The following is a 19,406-nucleotide window of genomic DNA, read 5'->3' as shown; positions in this document are numbered from 1 at the left end:
GCGACCAAAATTTGAGAGTGTGCGACTGAATTTTACATCCATTCGCACATGTGCGACCAGTAAATTTGCCTCCCCCACCCTTCGTATTTTTTATACATTAAACGTGGAAGGGGCACATCAATGATCAATGAAATAATCAATGAGACGCAAACGCACACGCACGCAGGCAGACACACACACTCGCGCACATACTCATGAAACGCGAGCACACACTCGCGTGATGCCTGTGTGTGAGGCGGCCACTGCGTGTGAGAAGAATAGGGAAAGCCACTGTGAGTGGCTAAAATGCGTGTAGGGGGAGGGGCCTAGAGCTGACCAACCAATCACAGTGGGGTATATGACTCTTGGGGGCGTGACAATGACAGGGTTTGAAAGCAGGACACCTGACAGCGCCCTCCCCGGACCACATGAAGGAGTTCCTTACTTTCCTTTAGAACGTATCTTTTCGCTCGTAATTTTCTAAATACATGCAGCCCGTGCTGAACTTTTCTCTGGGCCGCACAGACCCGGAGGAAGGTTTAGGTTTTGGTTACAGTTACGGCGGCGCATCAAACGGGTTACGGCAGCACACCGCTCCCGCAGGAGTCGGGTCAGCTGAGGAGAATATGTCCCACACCTACATGCGTGACAGCTAACGGGGCTTGAACTTTAAACACGCTCGAGCAAAAACAACATTAGTTTTAGACTCACTGAAAATACGTGGGGAAAATGCAACGATAGACGTGTTTGAGATGAACCGGCACCTCGCCTGGATCGTTTGGGGGGGGGGGGGGGGGGGGGGGGGGGGCTGTGAGATAAAAGCGAATCTGCAGCAAGACTGAAGGAGAACAGGAAATGGAATTGTCCTTAACATTCAGTTTAGTTTTAATATTCTTCTCCCCCTTAGTATGATCTGTGTTATTATATATTTTATGATTATTTAAGGTTTTGTAATGTATGTAGCCTTTTTTAATGAATTGGTATTTTAAATTATTTTGATTAATCCCTCCACTACAAAAACCATCAGGACAGATGTCCCATAATGCATTGTTTTGTAGTCTGTAGGGCAGCTTTCAGTCAGTTCAGTTTCCAGCTGTGTCCGGGTAGGTTTGCCCCTTGCTCCCACCCCTTTCTCCTGAAATTTTTGTGATGATTGACAGTTAATGTTGGAGCAAAAACAAAAATATATGTCACACACCAGGTGATCTGCGCAGCGTTGAGTTCACCTGGGTGATCTCAAACACGCTTATTGTGCATCTTGGCTGCCCCTATTTGGTGTCACCAAGATAAATTTCCATCCGTTTTCTTAACTATTTGTACTGTCATGACAGCGATGCTTTTGTCAGTTTACCTTCTTGTTGCATCTTCAAAAGTGCAGATTAAAATGTGACACTGAATTTGAAACAGCACATTGTAATTTCTGCATCTATTATTAAAGTATTTATTAGTAATACAGTGGAAATTAGTAGATTTGGTTAGAACTTTGATTTACGGTATGCGCCCCTAAATTTTCTAGTTGTGCCCCTAAAATTTTCAGTTAGGGGCCACTGTGCTCCTAGTGAAAAAAGTTAGTCTGGAGCCCTGAAGGCATTTTTGTTTTTGACTTTTATTTTTGATTATGCTACACAATCGCTTCCATAGAAAAGGCATTTTTAGTTTTGACTTTTATTTTTGATTATGCTACACAATCGCTTCCATAGAAAAGGCATTTTTGATTTTTGACTTTTATTTTTGATTATGCTACACAATCGCTTCCATACCGTGCTAGCGTCAGTGTTATATGAATATCGGACTATTGCTGTGACGGCTGGTTTGGCCACGGTAACGCAAACGGCGGCTCATGACAGCAGTCATTGCGAAATATCCACAGCAGTTTAGGAAGTAACAGGTACTGACGTGCAGCAGACTTCAACTAACCTCTTAGTAATTTGCTGAATGACTTCTCGCTGATGTCTGCAGGCAGTCCGATCTCAGCCAAATTTACAGTCACTCCACCGAATCGGTCCACTTGACCTGTCAGAACGCGGCTACACGTGTCTGTGTGCAGCCGGGAGCAGCTGACACCCCGAGAACCCGCTCCTCGAGGCCTCGTGGTCCCACTTATCCGTCTTCCCACCAGAGCAAGTGTGGACCATGGTGAGGACACAATGGCACGGCCAGCCATGCTACAGTAACATTACCTAGTGTCAAGCAGTGGCACTACTCCAGCCTGTAACTGCACGGTTACCGTAATGACCAAGGGAAAGCACAGTTCATTTCATAGTGAAACACCGCCACTTCTTCTTCTTCTGTAGTTTCATACCGGATGGTACACAGCGTTTATGCGCATCGCCGCCCACTACTGGTATGGAGATAAGGTCAGCATGGATTTATTACTCAACCTATTAATTTCCTTTTTACCCATTTTGGTGATCATATTCATCTTCCTCAAGAATGAAATCAGAAACTTATAACTGCTGATGTCCCTTAGACACACTTCTGCTATTTAGTCTGGCTTTATTTATATTTGTTGTATTTAGATACATCTATTTCAGTGTTTTTCAACCAGTGTGCCGCGGCACACTAGTGTGCCGTGGGAGATGGTCAAGTGTGCCGTGGAAAATTGCCCTCATTAACTGATCTAAAAACATTAACCATCTCCAGGAAATCAGCTCTTTGTTCATCCAAACAGGTCCTGATAAAACACTGAGTAGTTAGGAATATAAACGATCATAAAATACTTTTTTCGTTGTGTTTATTTGATTCTATTAAAGACATTTTGATAAGAATGACGGTAACGCGAAATAGCTGCAGCTATAACTGTGTAAGGAAAAGTCCCGCAGCTTTTACTGTCTCCACGACTCCACCAATCATTCTTGAAGGCTTAACCACATGTCATCAGTCTGACCAATCAGAAGTGGTTAAAGTCTCCACTTCCTTGTTCCAATTTAGCTCATAACTCAGTCAGTTCCGACAAAAACACCAGCTAAAGCTCGTCTTTAGCGGTGTAACTTTCCACAGAATCCGGTATCAGACCGTGGAACAAGTGAACAAAACCATGAAGCTCAGAGACGCAAGTCTTTCTGCCGTTTTGTCGCAGTTTTCACACTACATCTCCCATGATGCATTGGCTTAAAGGGACAGCGTCTTGAAAACACAACGAACATACAGTTTGTATGTAACTTAACTTTTATTACATCTTTTAGAAAAACATCTGCAACTTCCTGCTTTTTCTGCCACAATTATCACAAAAATGCACGTCAGATTGCCGGGGGGGGGGGGGGGGGGGGGCTGTAGATCAAAACAGACTATGAGTTTCTGCTTTTTTTTTTTTTTTTTTTGGGATGCTGGTGTGCCGCGGGATTTTTGTCAAGGTTAAAGTGTGCCGTGGCTCAAAAAAGGTTGAAAAACACTGATCTATTTGTTACATTTGGTGTTATTTTTGTTCCTGCTTATGTTTTACTCCGTTTAATAGTTCAATAGAAGTAAATAAATAACAAAAAAGTGTGTTTCAGTACTTTCAGTGAAGGAAAGCAATCCTGAACTTTAACCAGGACGTTTTAGAGCATTTCAATTGTCTTTATTTATTTATCTTTTCAATCAACAATTGTGGTCTCGGCCTATGGACCGAACAGCAGTTCGGAGTACATGGCCTTCTTGGTGTCTCTCCAAGGGGTACTGGTTAGTGCCCCAATGGGTGACTATATTGTCCTTCTTGGGGACTTCAATGCTCACATGGGCAAGAGCAACGACAGTGGCAACTGGAGGAGCAATGACTGGATTAAACGGCCTTCCATATCTGAACCTGAACCTGTTTGGACTTCTGTGGTCGTCGGAATTTGTGGCACCAGGACACCCTAGGCCGGATATCGATGATCGAGTTTTTAGTTGTTTCCAGCTACCTTCAGCTGTGTGTCTTGGACACTCAGGTAAAGAGAGGGGCAGAGCTGTCTACCAATCCCTTGATGGAGAGTTGGATTCGCTGGCGGGGAAGGAGGCCGGAAAGACTTGGCAGACCTAAACGTACTGGGAGGGTCTGCTGGAAATGTCTGGCTGAGCCCTCCCTCAGGGAGGTCTTTAAAGTTTCAAACAGGTACCAAGGGAGGCTGGTGACATTGAGTCCAAGTGGACCATGTTCTCCATCTCCATTGTCTCTACCTGCCTGGCCTGAGGGACTCCAAAGGCAGCTGATAGGTACCGGGAGTCTAAGCTGGTTGCGACCTGGACTGTTGCAGAGGCAAAAACTGTCCTGGGAGGAGTTTGGTCAGGCCATGGAGAAAGACTATTGGCTGGCCTTGAAGAGATTCTGGTAAACTGTCCAGCAGGTGGGTAAGAAGTTCTCTGCAGGCACCGTTCTTAGTTCAGGTGGGGGCTGTTGATTTCGACTTGGGACATTGTCAGGCAGTGGAAGGAATACTTTGAATGAACTGTTTTCATATAAACATCAAATGTATATACTTACAATATCATTTTATAATTACCATTTTTTAAATACATATAAACAATAATCACGGTCTTCTAGAGCCATTTGTTTCACAGTTGGAGCTTAAAGGAAGGCAGAGATTTGTCCTGGCAGACAGATGCCACTTTGCTCGTCATGCTGGTTCCTGGTGTCGTCCTGCTGTGGCTCAACATCTGTGGGCTCCAAGCAGTCCCCTTTGCTGATGCACACATTGTGCAGGATGGCGCTTTAGGCAATTATTTTAACTGCAACGGTTGGCTTTACTTCTAAGACCCCGAAAATATTGCCCTTCACCTCGTAATCTCAGAATTACCCGCTAGAGGCGCATGTGAGCCACATCCTTCAGCACTGCAGAGTCCAAGGAGCTGCAGGAGTGAAACCAACAAAATTGACCAGTCTGAAAGTGTCCTTTTGCACGCTCAAGGCTTACCAGAGGAGGTCATTTCGCCAATGAAAGAACAGAGGGTAAGTAAAAAAAAAAACGTTTTAAACTGGATCTTGTAAATGAAAGGGCAGCATGCTATGCTAGCATTTTGCAACAGCCATGCAGGGCTTTGCATAGCTGCTGCAAAAAGGGATTTGTCTAGTTATGTTTAGCCCCCCCATTGTCGTGCCCGTTTATATCAACAACTACCTTATAAATTCGTTTTTTATAGCCTTCAGAAAATACTCTCTACATATGTCTAACAGATTGTCGTGTTTTAATATGCATACCCACCGATCTTTAGTTTATCACCAACACCATCATTGTGCAATATAGTAAGTGCAATATACCTCTGCCATCATGGGCATAACTGTTTTTTGTTTGTTTATAACTACTACCTCTCTGTGGAAATTTCTATTTTCTATTGCACATTTAGCACCTTTGTCACCTTTGTACATTTTTTTCTGGTATATTGTATTCTTCATTTTGTGAAATTATTTTATTATTCTATTATTCTGTGAAATTATTTTCTATGCATGCAAGTACTGAATAGTGAGCAGCTTTTTTTCATTTCATTGTATACGCGTATGATGCAAATTGTACATGTGCACAGTGACAATAAAGGCATTCTATTCTATTCTATTCTATTCTATTCTATTCTATTCTATTCTATTCTATTCTATTCTATTCTATTCTATTCTATTCTATTCTATTCACAATAACTTTAACATTCAGTTTTTAGCCTTCTCTTCACGTGACACGTTCTCTCTTTTTATTATCTCATTGTCAAACAAACACTCTGCAAACGACGGTCCCCCATCACTGAATCATACCCTTTCACAACATTAAATACAATATTATAGTTTTTGTTGTTCTGTATCTGTGCGAGTTTGAATAAAGTTCAGGTGGTGGAAGTCACGTGACACCTCAGAGTAGCGTTGCGTATCCTCGGCAACCGTCGTTTCTTCTTCGTGGACCCGAGAACCGCAGCAATGTGTTTTCTATTTTCAAAGCACATAAGCACCCACATTAAGCTATCGGCACCGCTACAAACTTTACAGGGTACAGTTTATTTTTTTTTCTTTTACAGGGCGGTTTATTTTATTTTATTTTATTTTGGGCGCGGTTTTTTGAAACACCGGTGTAGGTACCGGATGTTCTCGGGTTGCCGGATGTTCTCGGGGTCCTTCAGGGTCCTTCAAATGAGTTATATCACTAGAGGAGACATCACGTGGTTCCTCATGGGAGGAGAGCACCGCCATCTTGGTGAGGTCAAGTTTTGAAGACCAAACCACTTTTTATAACATTTAATAAAGAGCTCTGTTTTTGCCTTCAATCACTTAATTATATGAAAAAGAAGAATGGCTTGAAATTGCTTAGTTTTGTTCAGAAATACAAACTTCACGAGTACCCCTAACTTAACTAGTATTAGACTACTTAGATTTTTTCTATGTTCCTTTATTTTATTTTACTTATGTTTTTATTTATTTGTGTGTTATGTTCGTTGTTTCTTTTTTTCCCCTCTATTCTTTATTTTCTATGTCAATATGTTATATTTGGCAATGGTGACTGATCTTCGAGGCAATATTGATTACATCGTTATTGTTCGTTGTTAACGCTAATGTCATTGTTAATGTATGATACCGCAATTGTCAATAAAGTTTAAAAAAAAAACTTAGCGACGTTAACTCATTGGTCGTGGCAACTTACACCCAATCAAATAGTGTGACGTCATCATTGGTCGAAGGACCCCGAAGGACCCCGAGAACATCCGGCAACCCGAGAACATCCGGTACCCACACCGGGAAGCTTGAACGTTACGTCATTATTTACGTAGTTCTGCAGAATCAGACGATTGACTCTCTTTGTCTACTATTTTCTCTCAGCTGCATTTTCATAGTCCGTTCGGATTCACCTGATTAACCACATTTGTCCAGTTTTAGTGGTCTTCTAAATGGCCACCAAGTACATGTATGTCAAATGTTTGCACACAGCAAGAAAGAAAGAAGCTCAATTCATGACTTTTATTTATTTATTTATTTATTTATTTATTTATTTATTTATTTATTTATTTATTTATTTATTTTTTACTTGTCCTGTCCAACAGCTGGGCAGGCAGATGAGAGCTGACGGCCTCTTGTGTTGGACATATTTTACTTTAACAAGAGGGGTTATTAATCTTCAGACAGACCAAAGGTATGTCTGAATAAACCCCTTTTGTAAGTGAGGCCAGACTTTATTAATTTCAATCATGTTTGAAAATCTTTGGTGTTGGACCGGACGGAAAAGGAAAGAAGGGAAGAAGAGAGAGGGATGTTTAAGAGAGGGGGGGGGGGTAAGAGGGTGATAATAGGAGGGGGGGGATAAGACCATGAAGCAGCATAAAGCAACAACTTTACTGGTTGTTAATCATTACGGTAAGGTTCAAATGTAGTACAAAAAGGGCGGGGCCTGTCCACACACACACTCAAATGTTATCAACACACCTGCTAGCTGAAAATAATGTCCACATGTCAACATGTACACAAAACAGATAGTGTTCACACACACATACTTATGCTTTTAAACCAACTAGTGTGAAATATTTCAGTCATTCAATCATGCAAACTGTTAGTCCAAAGGTGAGCTGACACCTGTGCTCAGGTGAGTGTTTATGTTTTTCTAAAATGGACGGTGGAATGTGAAAAGAAGGAAGGAGAGTGCCTAGCCATCCCCACACCAAGACCCCCGCCGCAGCAGCAGCGGCAGCCGGAACCCCCAACGCCACACGGCAGCAGGCAGGGACCAACCGCCCCCCGGGAGACCAAATCCGCCACCCACGCCAGGGTCAGCAGGGCCACCGCGAGGCCCCCAGAGCCAGAGAGCAGGGAGGCACGGAGGGAAAGGGGGCGCCGCCCCAGCCCAACCAGGAGAGCGCCCCCCCCCCCCCCCCCCCCGCCGCGCCGGGAGAGCCCAACGCAGGGCCCCACCCGAGAAGGGTGCCCACAACCCCAGACGAGCAGCCCATCACCCCCCAGGAGTTCCGGGCATCCCCCCGCCCCAACCCCAGGTACGAGCCAGGACCCCCCAAGGGAGACCCGCTCCGCACTCCAGGCAGCCACCCACCCGGCCCACGGTTGGTCCAGGGAGGAGCAAGGCAGGGGCCACCCGCCCCCGCCCAGGAGGGGAGCGCCCCGGGGAGAAAGGGGGCCCACCAGGGGTGTTGTAAACTTAGCCCGACCAGGCTCGGCCACAGTAGGAGATTTGGCGGGGCCCAGCACCCAGGGGCAAGGACCAGAACCCACCCCCTAGGGACACGGACACTCCCGGCTCAGGTGTATTGTGAACCCCCCCCCCATCCGGAGAGAGCATCTCCGCGCCAACGAAACCGGCACCCAGGGGACACGACCGCCGTTGCCAAGGGCCCCGTACCCCCCACCAGGGAAGGGGTAGGGGACAGATTGTCCTAGGTCCCACCTTCCTTGCAAAAGGTGTGTGCATGTGTGTGTGTCTATGTTGGAATGTATATTTTGAGGGGGGGAGGGGTGTGTGTACTAAGGGGGTGCAGTTAAAATTGGCGGGTAGTGCACTGAGGGGACATCTCCTGATTACTCACAGTGATGTCCCCTCACCCTCCCCACCAAGGGGCCCTAAATGTCTAAGGTGCGGTTAAAATTGGCGGTTAGGGTGCTCGGAGGACATCTGCTGCTTGCTGGGATCACTTTTATTTACGCTTCTGAAAATACTACTGGACTTGTTTTTTTCCTATTTGTTCCCTGTGACATCAAATAAAACTCATTTATTTTTTAAAACAAATGTATTTTTCTTTTGTGCAGATTGACAGTGATGTCATCGCTTTGGAGATCCAGCAATGAGACTTCACATCCCTTCCTTTGGAGTCTGCAACACATCATTGTTTGCTGATATTTCTTCCCATGAGATGCTAGACTCTACATTGCCTCTTGGACACTTGTTCTTGTTATTATTTTAAAAGCACATTTATTTATTTATTTATCTGTCATTTTTATTGGAGCTAGGGTAACAAAGTAATGCAACTGTTATGGAATCAATCAAGTTTTAATTCATTCTGTTCTGTTTTTTTCTGTTCTAACTTTTTTGTTTGGTGCTATCACTGCTGTCAAGTCATCTTGATTTCTTTATTTATTTTGACGTTTTTTCTTATCTAAATGTGCGATAGTACATATCTGAGAATACCTGCAGATAACTGACATACCTTTTCCTTCTAATTTGAATTTATTTTTTATTCAACTTCTGAACCCATTTTGTCCCTTTTGGGGTCACGGGGCTGCTGGAGCCTGTCTTTGCCTCTTATTTCTTCTGTGAAATTTAAAGAAATATGTATAATTAAACACATTTTTTGTTATTATTTTGTTACTTACTTTTAATTTTCAATATTTCCATAAAAGATGCATCAAATGATAGAACCTAAGATCAAAAGCATTAAATCAGCTAAATTTCCTTTATATGATTTATTTGTATCCTTTTTGAAATATTCAGTCGCTTGCATTACATGTTAGTTCTGACCTTGTAAATAACGTTGGCAATTCCTGTTTAACTCACCTATGTGGTAAAAAAAGCATTATATAAGTATAAATTCATACAAAAACATTTCAGAAGAAAAACTTTTATTCGTACATTTTTATAGAAACATTACAGTTTATAATTTAAAACATAGCAGCCATTTATCATTGTTAAGTTATGCATATTATTATAGGGAAAGGATTAAATAAGTTTGCATCTTCCCTTCCTGTTTCAAGCATTAAGTTTAGTTTGTATGATGAAAAGTAAGATACAAGGATGTATACTCACAGATTGTGACTTATTTTTGTTTCTTTATATATGTGCTGTTCCTGTGTTGAAGGAAGTATGTTCCAATTGACCATGCTTGAAACAATATACTCAAATTAATGTTGTTTCTAAGAACTGTTTCTAACTTAGAATGGTCTTATTTTCAAAATAAACTTCTCACAGCTGCATAATGACGTACTGTTTAGCAGGCGTGCCTCATAGAAAGAGGGCTCTGGTCCAAATCCCAAAAGGGTCCTTTCTATGTGGAGTTAGCATGTTCTCCTGCATGCATGAGTGGGTTTTCTGCAGCTTCTTCCATCAGTCCAAAAAACTTGCATCATTATAGTTGATTAATGTAAAGTGTGTGAATGGTGATTGTGTGTGTTGTCTCTGTCCCAGAGCGGCATCATCCTCCAAACTGATGACATCACGGTCAATCTGCACACAAGAAAAATTAATTAATAATAATAATTTTTAAAAAGTAAATGAGTTTTACTTGATGTCAAAGTAAAAATATAAGAAAATAACCATCTTCTTTGTCTTCAAATTAAGTCTTGGCATATGGAGTTCCATCTTTTTTTTCAAGAAAGATTTGAAATCCAGATGCCAAGAAATCACCTGGATAAACGAGAACTTTCACCAACATGGAGCTTCCATATTGCTGTGTGTAAACCTTTGACAACATTTGACACCTGGTAGAAATCAGGTGCATCCAAATAGACTGAAAATGCATTCTTAGAAAATCCTGATCTACATTGAGTCAATTATCTGATTTATTTTGGAGAACTACCTGATGACGTCACATTGAAACTGTCCCTAACTCTCAAAACTACACCTGTCAAAATATGAAAGCCTATTCTCTGTAAACATTATAGCAGAGTTGATAGACGTTATGTTAGCTCCTCTAATGTGGGTGTTAAAAATAATCAACACATGGCTTTTTTTTCTGTCTGTACTACGACGGATTTTAGGGCCACGGTGAGAAAAAGAAAATTCTGGCCAACCTGACGAGTTTTTTCTCGTCATGATTAGATTAATGTTGCCATGACGAGAAAAAACTCGACACAATGTTTCGAGAAAAAACTCCTCGTGTCGAGATAAAAGTCGAAATAAAGTTTCGTAAATTTAGGAGATAAATAGTCGTAAATTTAGGAGTTTTTATCTCCTAAATTTACGACTTAAAATTTTGTCAATTTACGAGTTTTTTCTCCGAAATTTAAGAGTTTTTATCTCTTAAATTTACGAGATAACATAACACTGAATACTCCTAAAAGACTGGCAACATTGCGACTTTAATCTGGAAACTTTATTTCGACTTTTATCTCGACACGACGAGTTTTTTTCTCGAAACTTTGTGTCGAGTTTTTTCTCGTAACTTTGTGTCGAGTTTTTTCTCGTCATGGCGACATTAATCTCGTCATGACGAGAAAAAACTCGTCACGTTGGCCAGAATTTTTTTTCCTCACCGTGGCCCTAAAACTCTGTCGTACTGTACTCTCCGAGGAAGAGATGACGGTTGTCTTGGATAGCGTATCCACTCCGACGTGTCATGTGACTTCCAAAACCTGCACCTCCTTTACACTCACGCAAATGTAAAGGAAGCAAATCTGCGTGGTCTGGTATTAAATGTTATGAAAGTGGATACTTATTAATCAGGCCACTGTCCTGTATGTCGGCCAATAGGACGATAAAAAAGATATAAAATCAAAATGTTTTAAGAGGTGAGCGGATGGAGTAGTCGCATGTAGAGCTCGCTCCGGCCGACCTCTTACTTTTCATACCTTTTCAGCCCTCATACGCTTTAACTCTGTCTACGTTTTTCCTATTATCACTTCCTAATATCACCGGATCTGACAAAAAGAACTAAAATGCCGCATAAAGGACAGAAAGCTGTTGATAAAGAGGATGATAGTGTTAGCCCTAGCCTGACACTTCATGCCATTAAAGCGCTACTTGAAGAACACTGTGAAAAGCTGCCCGCAGAGTTCAAGTCGTCCTTTGATGCAATCGACCCCAAATTAGACCAAAAAAAAACTCCTCCTGGAAGATCATGACCAGCGCATCTCTTCACTTGAGCTTGCCACTGATGATCTAAGCCAGCGTGTCATGGATCTGGAGAACACCTGCTCTTCTCTCCGTGAAGAGAACGCTTAACTAAAGGCTAAGGCTGCCGATTTGGAGAATCGTAGCCGCCGTCAAAACATGCGCATTCTTGGATTGTCAGAAGCTACCGAAAGCGGTAATCCGACCGCGTTTTTCTCCCAACTACTCCAAGATTTATACGGGAAGGAAACCCTGCCATCGCTTCCTGAAATTGACAGAGCCCACCGATCGCTAGCTCCCAAGCCGACTACTGGAAAGCCGCCACGTCCCGTCATCCTCCGCCTGCACCGCTTCCAGACGAAAGAGCTGCTCATCAGAGAAGCACGGCACAGGGTAAGGTTTTTCTACAAAGGTCAGCAAATTCGCATTGTGGAGGATTACAGCGCTGAAGTGGCGAGCCAACGAGCACGGTACAGAGATGTGATGGCTGGACTGTATAAACGGGGTTTGAAGCCGGCTTTATTGTACCCAGCCCGCCTCCGCATAACAACACCCGATGGAGCCAGAAAGTGGACTAACACCGTTGAAGAAGCACAGAAATATATCGATGAGCATCCTGAACTATCTGGTCACGTTTGAAGAATGTGCTGACATAAACCGGGTCAAGGATCACTTCTCCAACACTGACTGCCGCCATTCTGGGTGATATTTCTCTTTTTTTTTCTTCCTCTCTCTCTTTGAGGCGCTGTCTTATTTACTTTCTTTGGGCTGGAGCATTGGCTTTTGATGCTTTGTAGTTGTTTTTCTTTTTGGGAACTTGAAGAGGACTTTGGAGATGTTTATTTTACAGAGCTTGCTGCTGTTTGGTTTAGTAGCTGTCTTGGTTGGGGAGGGTGGGGAGGGGGGATTTTTCACTGTCAATAATGCTACTGAAAAAAGTGCTGATTACATTGTTCTGTTGCTCCAACTACTGGGTCTTTGTGACTTATTTATTTTTCTTTCCACCACATCTTTCTAATTATGCAGTATGACTAATCACATCAATTTTACAAGCTGGAATGTTAAGTGTTTAAACCATCCTGTCAAGAGAAAAAAGGTTTTCTCCCATCTCAAACGCTTTAAAACGAAAATTGCTTTTTTACAAGAAACCCATATTCGCAGCACAGATTCCAATCGGCTGCTGTCATGTTTGTTCGGTCAACGATTTCATTCCTCCTTTGAGGGGAAGGCACGAGGGGTCTCAATCCTGATCAGTCATGACAACATTTCAAGTCTCAGTCCAATTATCACAACTATAATTAACCAATCACTACAAGCCGGTCATGTTTCCCTTGCTCTCAAAACCGCCATCATTAGACCACACTTAAAAACTGGACCCTGATAACTTGGCAAACTACAGACCCATTTCCAACCTACCATTCCTGTCCAAGGTTCTTGAAAAAGTTGTCGCTGCTCAGCTCCACCATCATCTCTCAACGCACAGCTTGTAAGAAAAATTTCAGTCTGGCTTCTGGCCAGCACACAGTACAGAGACAGCCCTGGTCCGAGTCATGAATGACCTACTCATAGCTGCGGACCAGGGCTCCCCATCTCTACTCTTCCTTCTTGACCTATGAGCTGCATTTGACGCTGTGGATCACGGCATTCTCCTTAACCGTCTTCATACTACTGTTGGACTCTCTGGGAACATACTCAACTGGTTTAAATCATATCTCACAAAAGGGACAGAATATGTGGCTCTGGGGACTGCTAAATCTCACACACACACAGTCACCTGCGGAGTTCCTCAAGGCTCTGTTCTTGGACCTTCACTCTTTACCATCTACATATCTCCACTTGGACAAATCATTCGTAAACACAACATTTCATTCCACTGTTACGCAGACGACACACAATTATATGTAAAAATGAATTCCACTCCCACCATAACTTCTTCTGCCCTCCAGGCATGTCTCGAGGAGATAGAAGCATGGATGGCTAAAAACTCTCTCCAATTTAACAGCAACAAGACTGAAGCCATATTAATCGGTACCCCTCACCAGATCAAAACATCCTCTACCAAAAGCATTCTGGTCTCTGGTCACAACATTCCGCTTTCTTCACCTGTGATAAATCTTGGTGTCAAAATCGATTCTACCCTAACATTTGATCATCATATACGTCACCTCTCCAAAGTCTCTTTTTTCCATCTGAAAAACATTGCAAAGCTCCGCCCCTCACTCACCCAGTCTGATGCAGAAAAACTAATCCATGCATTTATCTCCTCCAGACTAGATTACTGCAATGCTCTCCAATGCTCTCCTTGTTGGGATTCCTGGCAGGAGCCTGGAAAAGCTCTAGCACATCCAAAACTGCGCTGCTAGGGTCCTGACAAGGAGACGCAAATTTGACCACATTACTCCTGTCCTTCAGTCACTTCACTGGTTACCCATTCGTTCCAGAATTCACTACAAACTCTGTCTCCTCATCAACCAATGCGTCCATGGAACAGCCCCTGCCTACCTCAGTGAGCTCCTTTTCCCGCAAGCCACTTCACGACTCCTCCGTTCCAATTTCACACACTGCCTTCATCAACCAAGGACCAGGCTAACCACTATGGGAGACAGAGCCTTTCAGGCTGCTGCCCCTCGACTCTGGAACAATCTTCCACAATCCCTCAGAGCCCCACAAAGCCTTGGCACATTAAAAAAAGGCTTAAAAACTTTCCTTTTAATAATGCTTTTTAGTACTTTCATTGTTGTTGTTTTTTTTGTCTTACTTTGTTCTTATTGTAAACCATTTTTATTTCTGCCTCCATTGTAGCGCTTTGAGATTTTATCTAAAATGTAAAGCGCATTCTAAATGAAATTTATTATTATTATTATTATTATTATGTCCCATTTGAATCCCATAATGTGATATCAATTAAAAGAATATTTTCTATACTGCCTGATTTAAATACATACCACCTTATTTTTGGCGGGGACCTTAATTGTTGGCTAGATCCCAGTGTGGATCGCTCTTCTAGTAACCCCAGCGGGGCTACTAGATCGGCCAGTCTGGTTTGTGACTTTCTTGCTGAGTTTGGTATTAAGGATATTTGGCGTTTTTTACATCCTACAGACAAGGAATATTCATTCTTTTCACAAGTTCATCACACATACTCTAGAATTGACTATTTCCTTGTTGATCACTTACTTCTCCACTTAGTTTCTTCATGTGAATACAAAACAATTGTAATTTCTGACCACGTCTCCCTTACACTATCTATGTCTTTCCCTGGTATTATCTCTGGAAGCAGGCAGTGGCGATTTAATTCTGTTTTTCTATCGGACACTAATTTTACTAAGTTTATTGAAAAGGAAATTACTTTTATTATTGACACTAATGTTGATCCACAGATATCATATCTTACTCTGTGGGATGCCCTCAAACCTTACCTACGGGGACAGATTATTTCGTATACTGCTCGCCTGAAGCGCAAAACAAATAGAGAAAGAAATGAGCTCATTCACCAAATTCGACTAATCTATAGTCAATATGCCCAAAACAAGTGCCCAGCACTGTACAAAAAACGAGTTGAACTCAAATCCAGATTTGATTTGCTAACTACTCACCATACAGAGCGTCTGCTTCTAAAAAACAGGACCATGTTCTATAGCTATGGAGATAAGTCTGAAAAATTACTAGCCAACCAACTAAAAGGCTTTAAAGTAAAACAGGCTATCTCCCAAATACAAGTAGGTGCTGGCCGAACTACAACTGACCTTTCAGAAACCAATGCGACGTTTAAAGAATTCTACACTAAACTGTACACCTCAGAGTCCCATGGGGATGCCAGTGACATTCATAACTTTTTCAGCAATCTTGATATTCCTGCTATTTCAGAGGACTCACGGAAAAAATTGGAAGAGCCCATATTGGAGGCAGAAATAGTTGCGGCCATCAAGTCAATGCAGTCAAACAAGTGTCCTGGTCCAGATGGCTTCCCTACAGAGTTTTATAAAAGGTTTTCCAGGTTACTCTCACCGATACTCTGTTCAGTCTTTTTAGAATCTTGCAAATTGGATCGATTACCCCAGTCCTTTACTGAGGCCTGCATTACACTTATTGCAAAGAAAGACAAGGATCCTACAGATTGCACATCATATAGACCCATCTCACTTTTGAATACGGACGCTAAGATCTCAGCAAAAGTCCTAGCTCATAGATTGGAGAGCGTCCTTCCTACCATTATTTCCAAGGATCAGACTGGTTTCATCAAAGAAAGACAGGCATATTATAATATTAGACAGCTCTTTAACATAATTTATTCTGCCCCTGAAGACGTACCTGAATGTGTGATTACTATTGATGCAGAGTGTTGCAGGTGATGAAGAAGGTGTTAGGTGATCGAAAAGTGTTGCATCTGTCTTTGCAAAAAGACTTAAATCTGTCTTAGACTCAGTTATTGCAGAGACACAATCGGGATTCATGCAAAACAGACACATCTCAAATAACGTTAGTCTTGTTCCTGATATTTTAGATTACTCACACGTGATCTCTGATGACAGTTTTATACTCTTTTTAGACTTTTACAAAGCGTTTGACTCTGTTAATCATCATTTTATCTTCAGCTGTCTTCATAAATTTGGTTTTGGCCCTTTCTTCTGTAATACAGTTAAAACTCTGTATAATAATGCTAATTGTTCTGTCAAACTAAAAAATGGCACCTCCCCTAGATTCAATCTTAATAGAGGAATCAGACAGGGGTGTCCTATTTCACCGTATCTTTTTCTTCTAGGTACTCAAACTCTTGTTGATTATGTCAATATTCATAAATTAAAAGGCGTCTCAGTTCTTAATGAAGAAATTTTAATTAGTCAGCTAGCTGATGACACGACTCTTTTCTTCAGAGACAGCAGTCAAGTTTCCTGATCTCTGAACCGTATTCAGTCTTTCTCTGATGTCTCAGGTCTACGTCTCAATCTAAACAAATGTGAACTTCTTCCTGTTAAAGATTGTGCTTTAGAATCCATCTGCAAGATTCCTGTAAAAGAAAATGTAACATATTTAGGCATTATTATTTCCAAAAGTAATTTAGAAAGATGCTCATTAAATTTCACTCCCATAATTGATAAAGCCAAGAAACGTTTGAACCAATGGCTTCAGAGAGACCTGAGTCTGAGAGGAAGGATTTGACTCTCCAAAGCAGAGAGGATTTCTAGACTAACTGTCTCTGCACCTGGACAATCAGACTCTTTAATCTATTGACCAAATGCTGCTAAACTTCATCTGGAAAAACCGAATTCATTATTTAAAAAAATCTGTATTAATGAACTCCTATGAAAAAGGAGGCCTGAATTTTCTTGATTTTACTACTTTTAATAATACTTTTAAAATAGAGTGGATTAAGTCATATTTAAAATATCCACTCTCCATTTGGAATATTTTCCCTTATTATATGTTTGCTAAAGTAGGTGGTCTCCATTTTCTTCTGCTTTGTGATTATAATATCGACAAAATCCCAGTGAAACTCTCTGCTTTTCACAGACAAACTCTTCTTTCATGGGCACTTCTCTATAAACACAAGTTTTCCCCTCATAAGTTTTTTATTTGGAATAACAGATATATCCTTTACAAGAACAAATCTTTATTTTACAATAATTGGTTTGACAATAATATCCTACTGGTGGGTCAGCTCTTTAACCACAATGGTCAATTACTTAGATATGAAGAATTTAACCTTAAATACAACCTTGCTGTTCCTCCAAAAGAGTATGCCATTGTTTTTGATGCTGTTACCACTGAAATCTGTGAACTCTTTAAAAATACTGTACTTGATGCAAATATTCCCTTCATGTCTGTAAGTGACACCACTATTGGAAAATCTTGTTTCAACTGTGCCCGAAAAAATAACAAGATCATACGTGTTTCAGCAAAATGTTATTTCTGTTCCTCTGCTGTTTTTTATAGAAAAATTTTTTATTTCTGACTTGTCCTGGAAAAATGTTTGGACCCTGCATCAGAAAATATTAATTAATAACAAGATGAGAGACGTCTCCTACAAACTCCTACAGAGAATCTATCCCACTATACTCATTCTCAAATCAGAAACCGTGGGTGGACAGATCAATCCGCGCAGCAATAAACAAACGCACTGCTGCTTACAACGCTGGTCTTCTGTCGGGAAACATGAGCGAGTACAAAGCATCATGCTATGCTCTCCGGCGCGCAGTAAGAGCCGCTAAACACAGATACAGGGAACGCATAGAGTCACATTTCCAGCTAAATGACTCCCGACGTATGTGGCAAGGACTAAGGACCATCTGTGACTTAGGAAATGAATCCTCTGCAGTGGTGAGAGAAGATCCGTCGCTGGCTGAGGAGCTAAACACTTTCTACGGCCGCTTTGAAAGCAATCTAAGCAGCATGAGTCTGTGTCTGTCGATCAGCGCGTCAGGAAGCAACAGCCAGATCAGCGATCATCATGCGATCACCGTGACGGAGGACGAGGTTCGGAGGGCACTAAAGCGAGTGAATGAGAGGAAAGCAGCTGGACCTGATGGGATTTCTGGCCGTGTTCTGCGGTCCTGCACTAATCAGCTCGCTGGTTTGTTTGCATCCATTTTTAATGAGTCTCTTGCTGCATCGGCGGTTCCGACCCCATTCAAAAAATCGGTCATCATCCCTGTGCCTAAGAACAATAAACTCTCTTGTCTGAATGACTATCATCCAGTTGCCCTCACATCAACAGTCATGAAGGTCTTTGAAGGACTGGTTAAAAACGTCATCTGCTCCTCCATCCCGGATACTCTGGACCCTCTTCAGTTTGCCCATCGCCCAAACAGATCCACAGATGATGCCATTTCTCACATCCTGCACTCTTCTCTCACACACATTGACAGCAATAACAGGAACTATGTAAGGCTGCTATTTATTGACTACAGCTCAGCTTTCAATAGCATAGTCCCCATAAAGCTAGCTTCCAAACTCATACACCTCGGACTGAATTCTTCACTCTGCAAATGGATTCTTGATTTCCTCACCGGCAGACCTCAAGTGGTGAAACTGGGCCAGTACACCTCTGACTCCATCACCCTGAACATAGGAGCCCCGCAGGGGTGCGTCCTGAGTCCCCTGCTTTACTCTCTCTACACACACGACTGCGTGTCTTCGCACAGCTCCACATCCATCATCAAATTTGCTGATTTTACTGTGGTTCTGGGCCTCATTCACAACAGGACAACGGTCTCTCTCTGAATGTGAGCAAAACTAAAGAACTGATTGTGGACTTCAGGAAGAGACAACAGCAGCCCTACACTCCTCTTATGATCAGCGGGACCCCTGTGGAAAGGGTGAGCAGCTTCAAGTACCTTGGTGTAAACATCTCGGAGGACCTGACTTGGACTACTCACATTCAAACACAGGTTGATAAAGCAAGGCAAAGACTGTACCATCTGCGACAGCTGAGGAACTTCAGGGTCTCACCAGCAATCCTGAAAACCTTCTACTCCGGTGCCATAGAAAGTGTATTGACTCAGTGTATCACAGTGTGGTATGGGAACAGCTCAAGCCAAGACTGCAAAGCCCTGCAGAGAGTTGTGCGCTTAGCTGAGCGCATTTCAGGGTCTGCTCTCCCCTCTCTGCAGGACATCTACTTCAAACGCTGCAGGAATAGAGCTGCAAAAATAATCAAAGACTCAACCCACCCCAGTAATCATACTTTCACTTTGCTGCCATCTGGTAAGCGCTACCGTAGCCTGATGGCAA

General features: G+C 42.2%; 2 protein-coding genes and 1 long non-coding RNA gene across 4 annotated transcripts in view; 2 read left to right on the top strand and 1 right to left on the bottom strand.

The window, feature by feature from the left end:
• The window catches only part of nudt6 (nudix (nucleoside diphosphate linked moiety X)-type motif 6), a 29,632-nt gene extending 27,338 nt beyond the window's left edge, over positions 1 to 2,294 (bottom strand). The window contains exon 1 of one of the 2 annotated variants that reach the window (XM_078953787.1): positions 1,897 to 2,294. In XM_078953787.1, the coding sequence (XP_078809913.1) occupies positions 1,897 to 2,143 (247 nt within the window). In that variant the 5' untranslated portion in view covers positions 2,144 to 2,294. The remainder of the gene's footprint in view (positions 1 to 1,896) is intronic. The other variant, XM_078953788.1, reaches the window with a different exon arrangement.
• A 963-nt stretch (positions 2,295 to 3,257) lies between these two features.
• Positions 3,258 to 9,207, top strand: LOC144994798 (uncharacterized). Its single transcript, XR_013658443.1, has 2 exons — positions 3,258 to 4,885; positions 8,660 to 9,207. It is a non-coding gene; the product is annotated as an uncharacterized LOC144994798 (long non-coding RNA).
• A 2,399-nt stretch (positions 9,208 to 11,606) lies between these two features.
• afg2a (AAA ATPase AFG2A) overlaps positions 11,607 to 19,406 on the top strand; it is an 86,425-nt gene continuing 78,625 nt past the window's right edge. The window contains exon 1 of the mRNA XM_078953783.1: positions 11,607 to 12,068. The gene's annotated coding sequence lies outside the window, so the exon portion shown is untranslated. The remainder of the gene's footprint in view (positions 12,069 to 19,406) is intronic.

Source organism: Oryzias latipes, chromosome 10 (genome assembly GCF_053564925.1).
Source record: "Oryzias latipes strain Hd-rR chromosome 10, Olatipes_Hd-rR_3.1".
NCBI lineage: Eukaryota > Metazoa > Chordata > Actinopteri > Beloniformes > Adrianichthyidae > Oryzias > Oryzias latipes.
The sequence above is the reverse complement of the archived record's forward strand: the minus strand, read 5'-3'. Positions and strand labels throughout refer to the sequence as shown.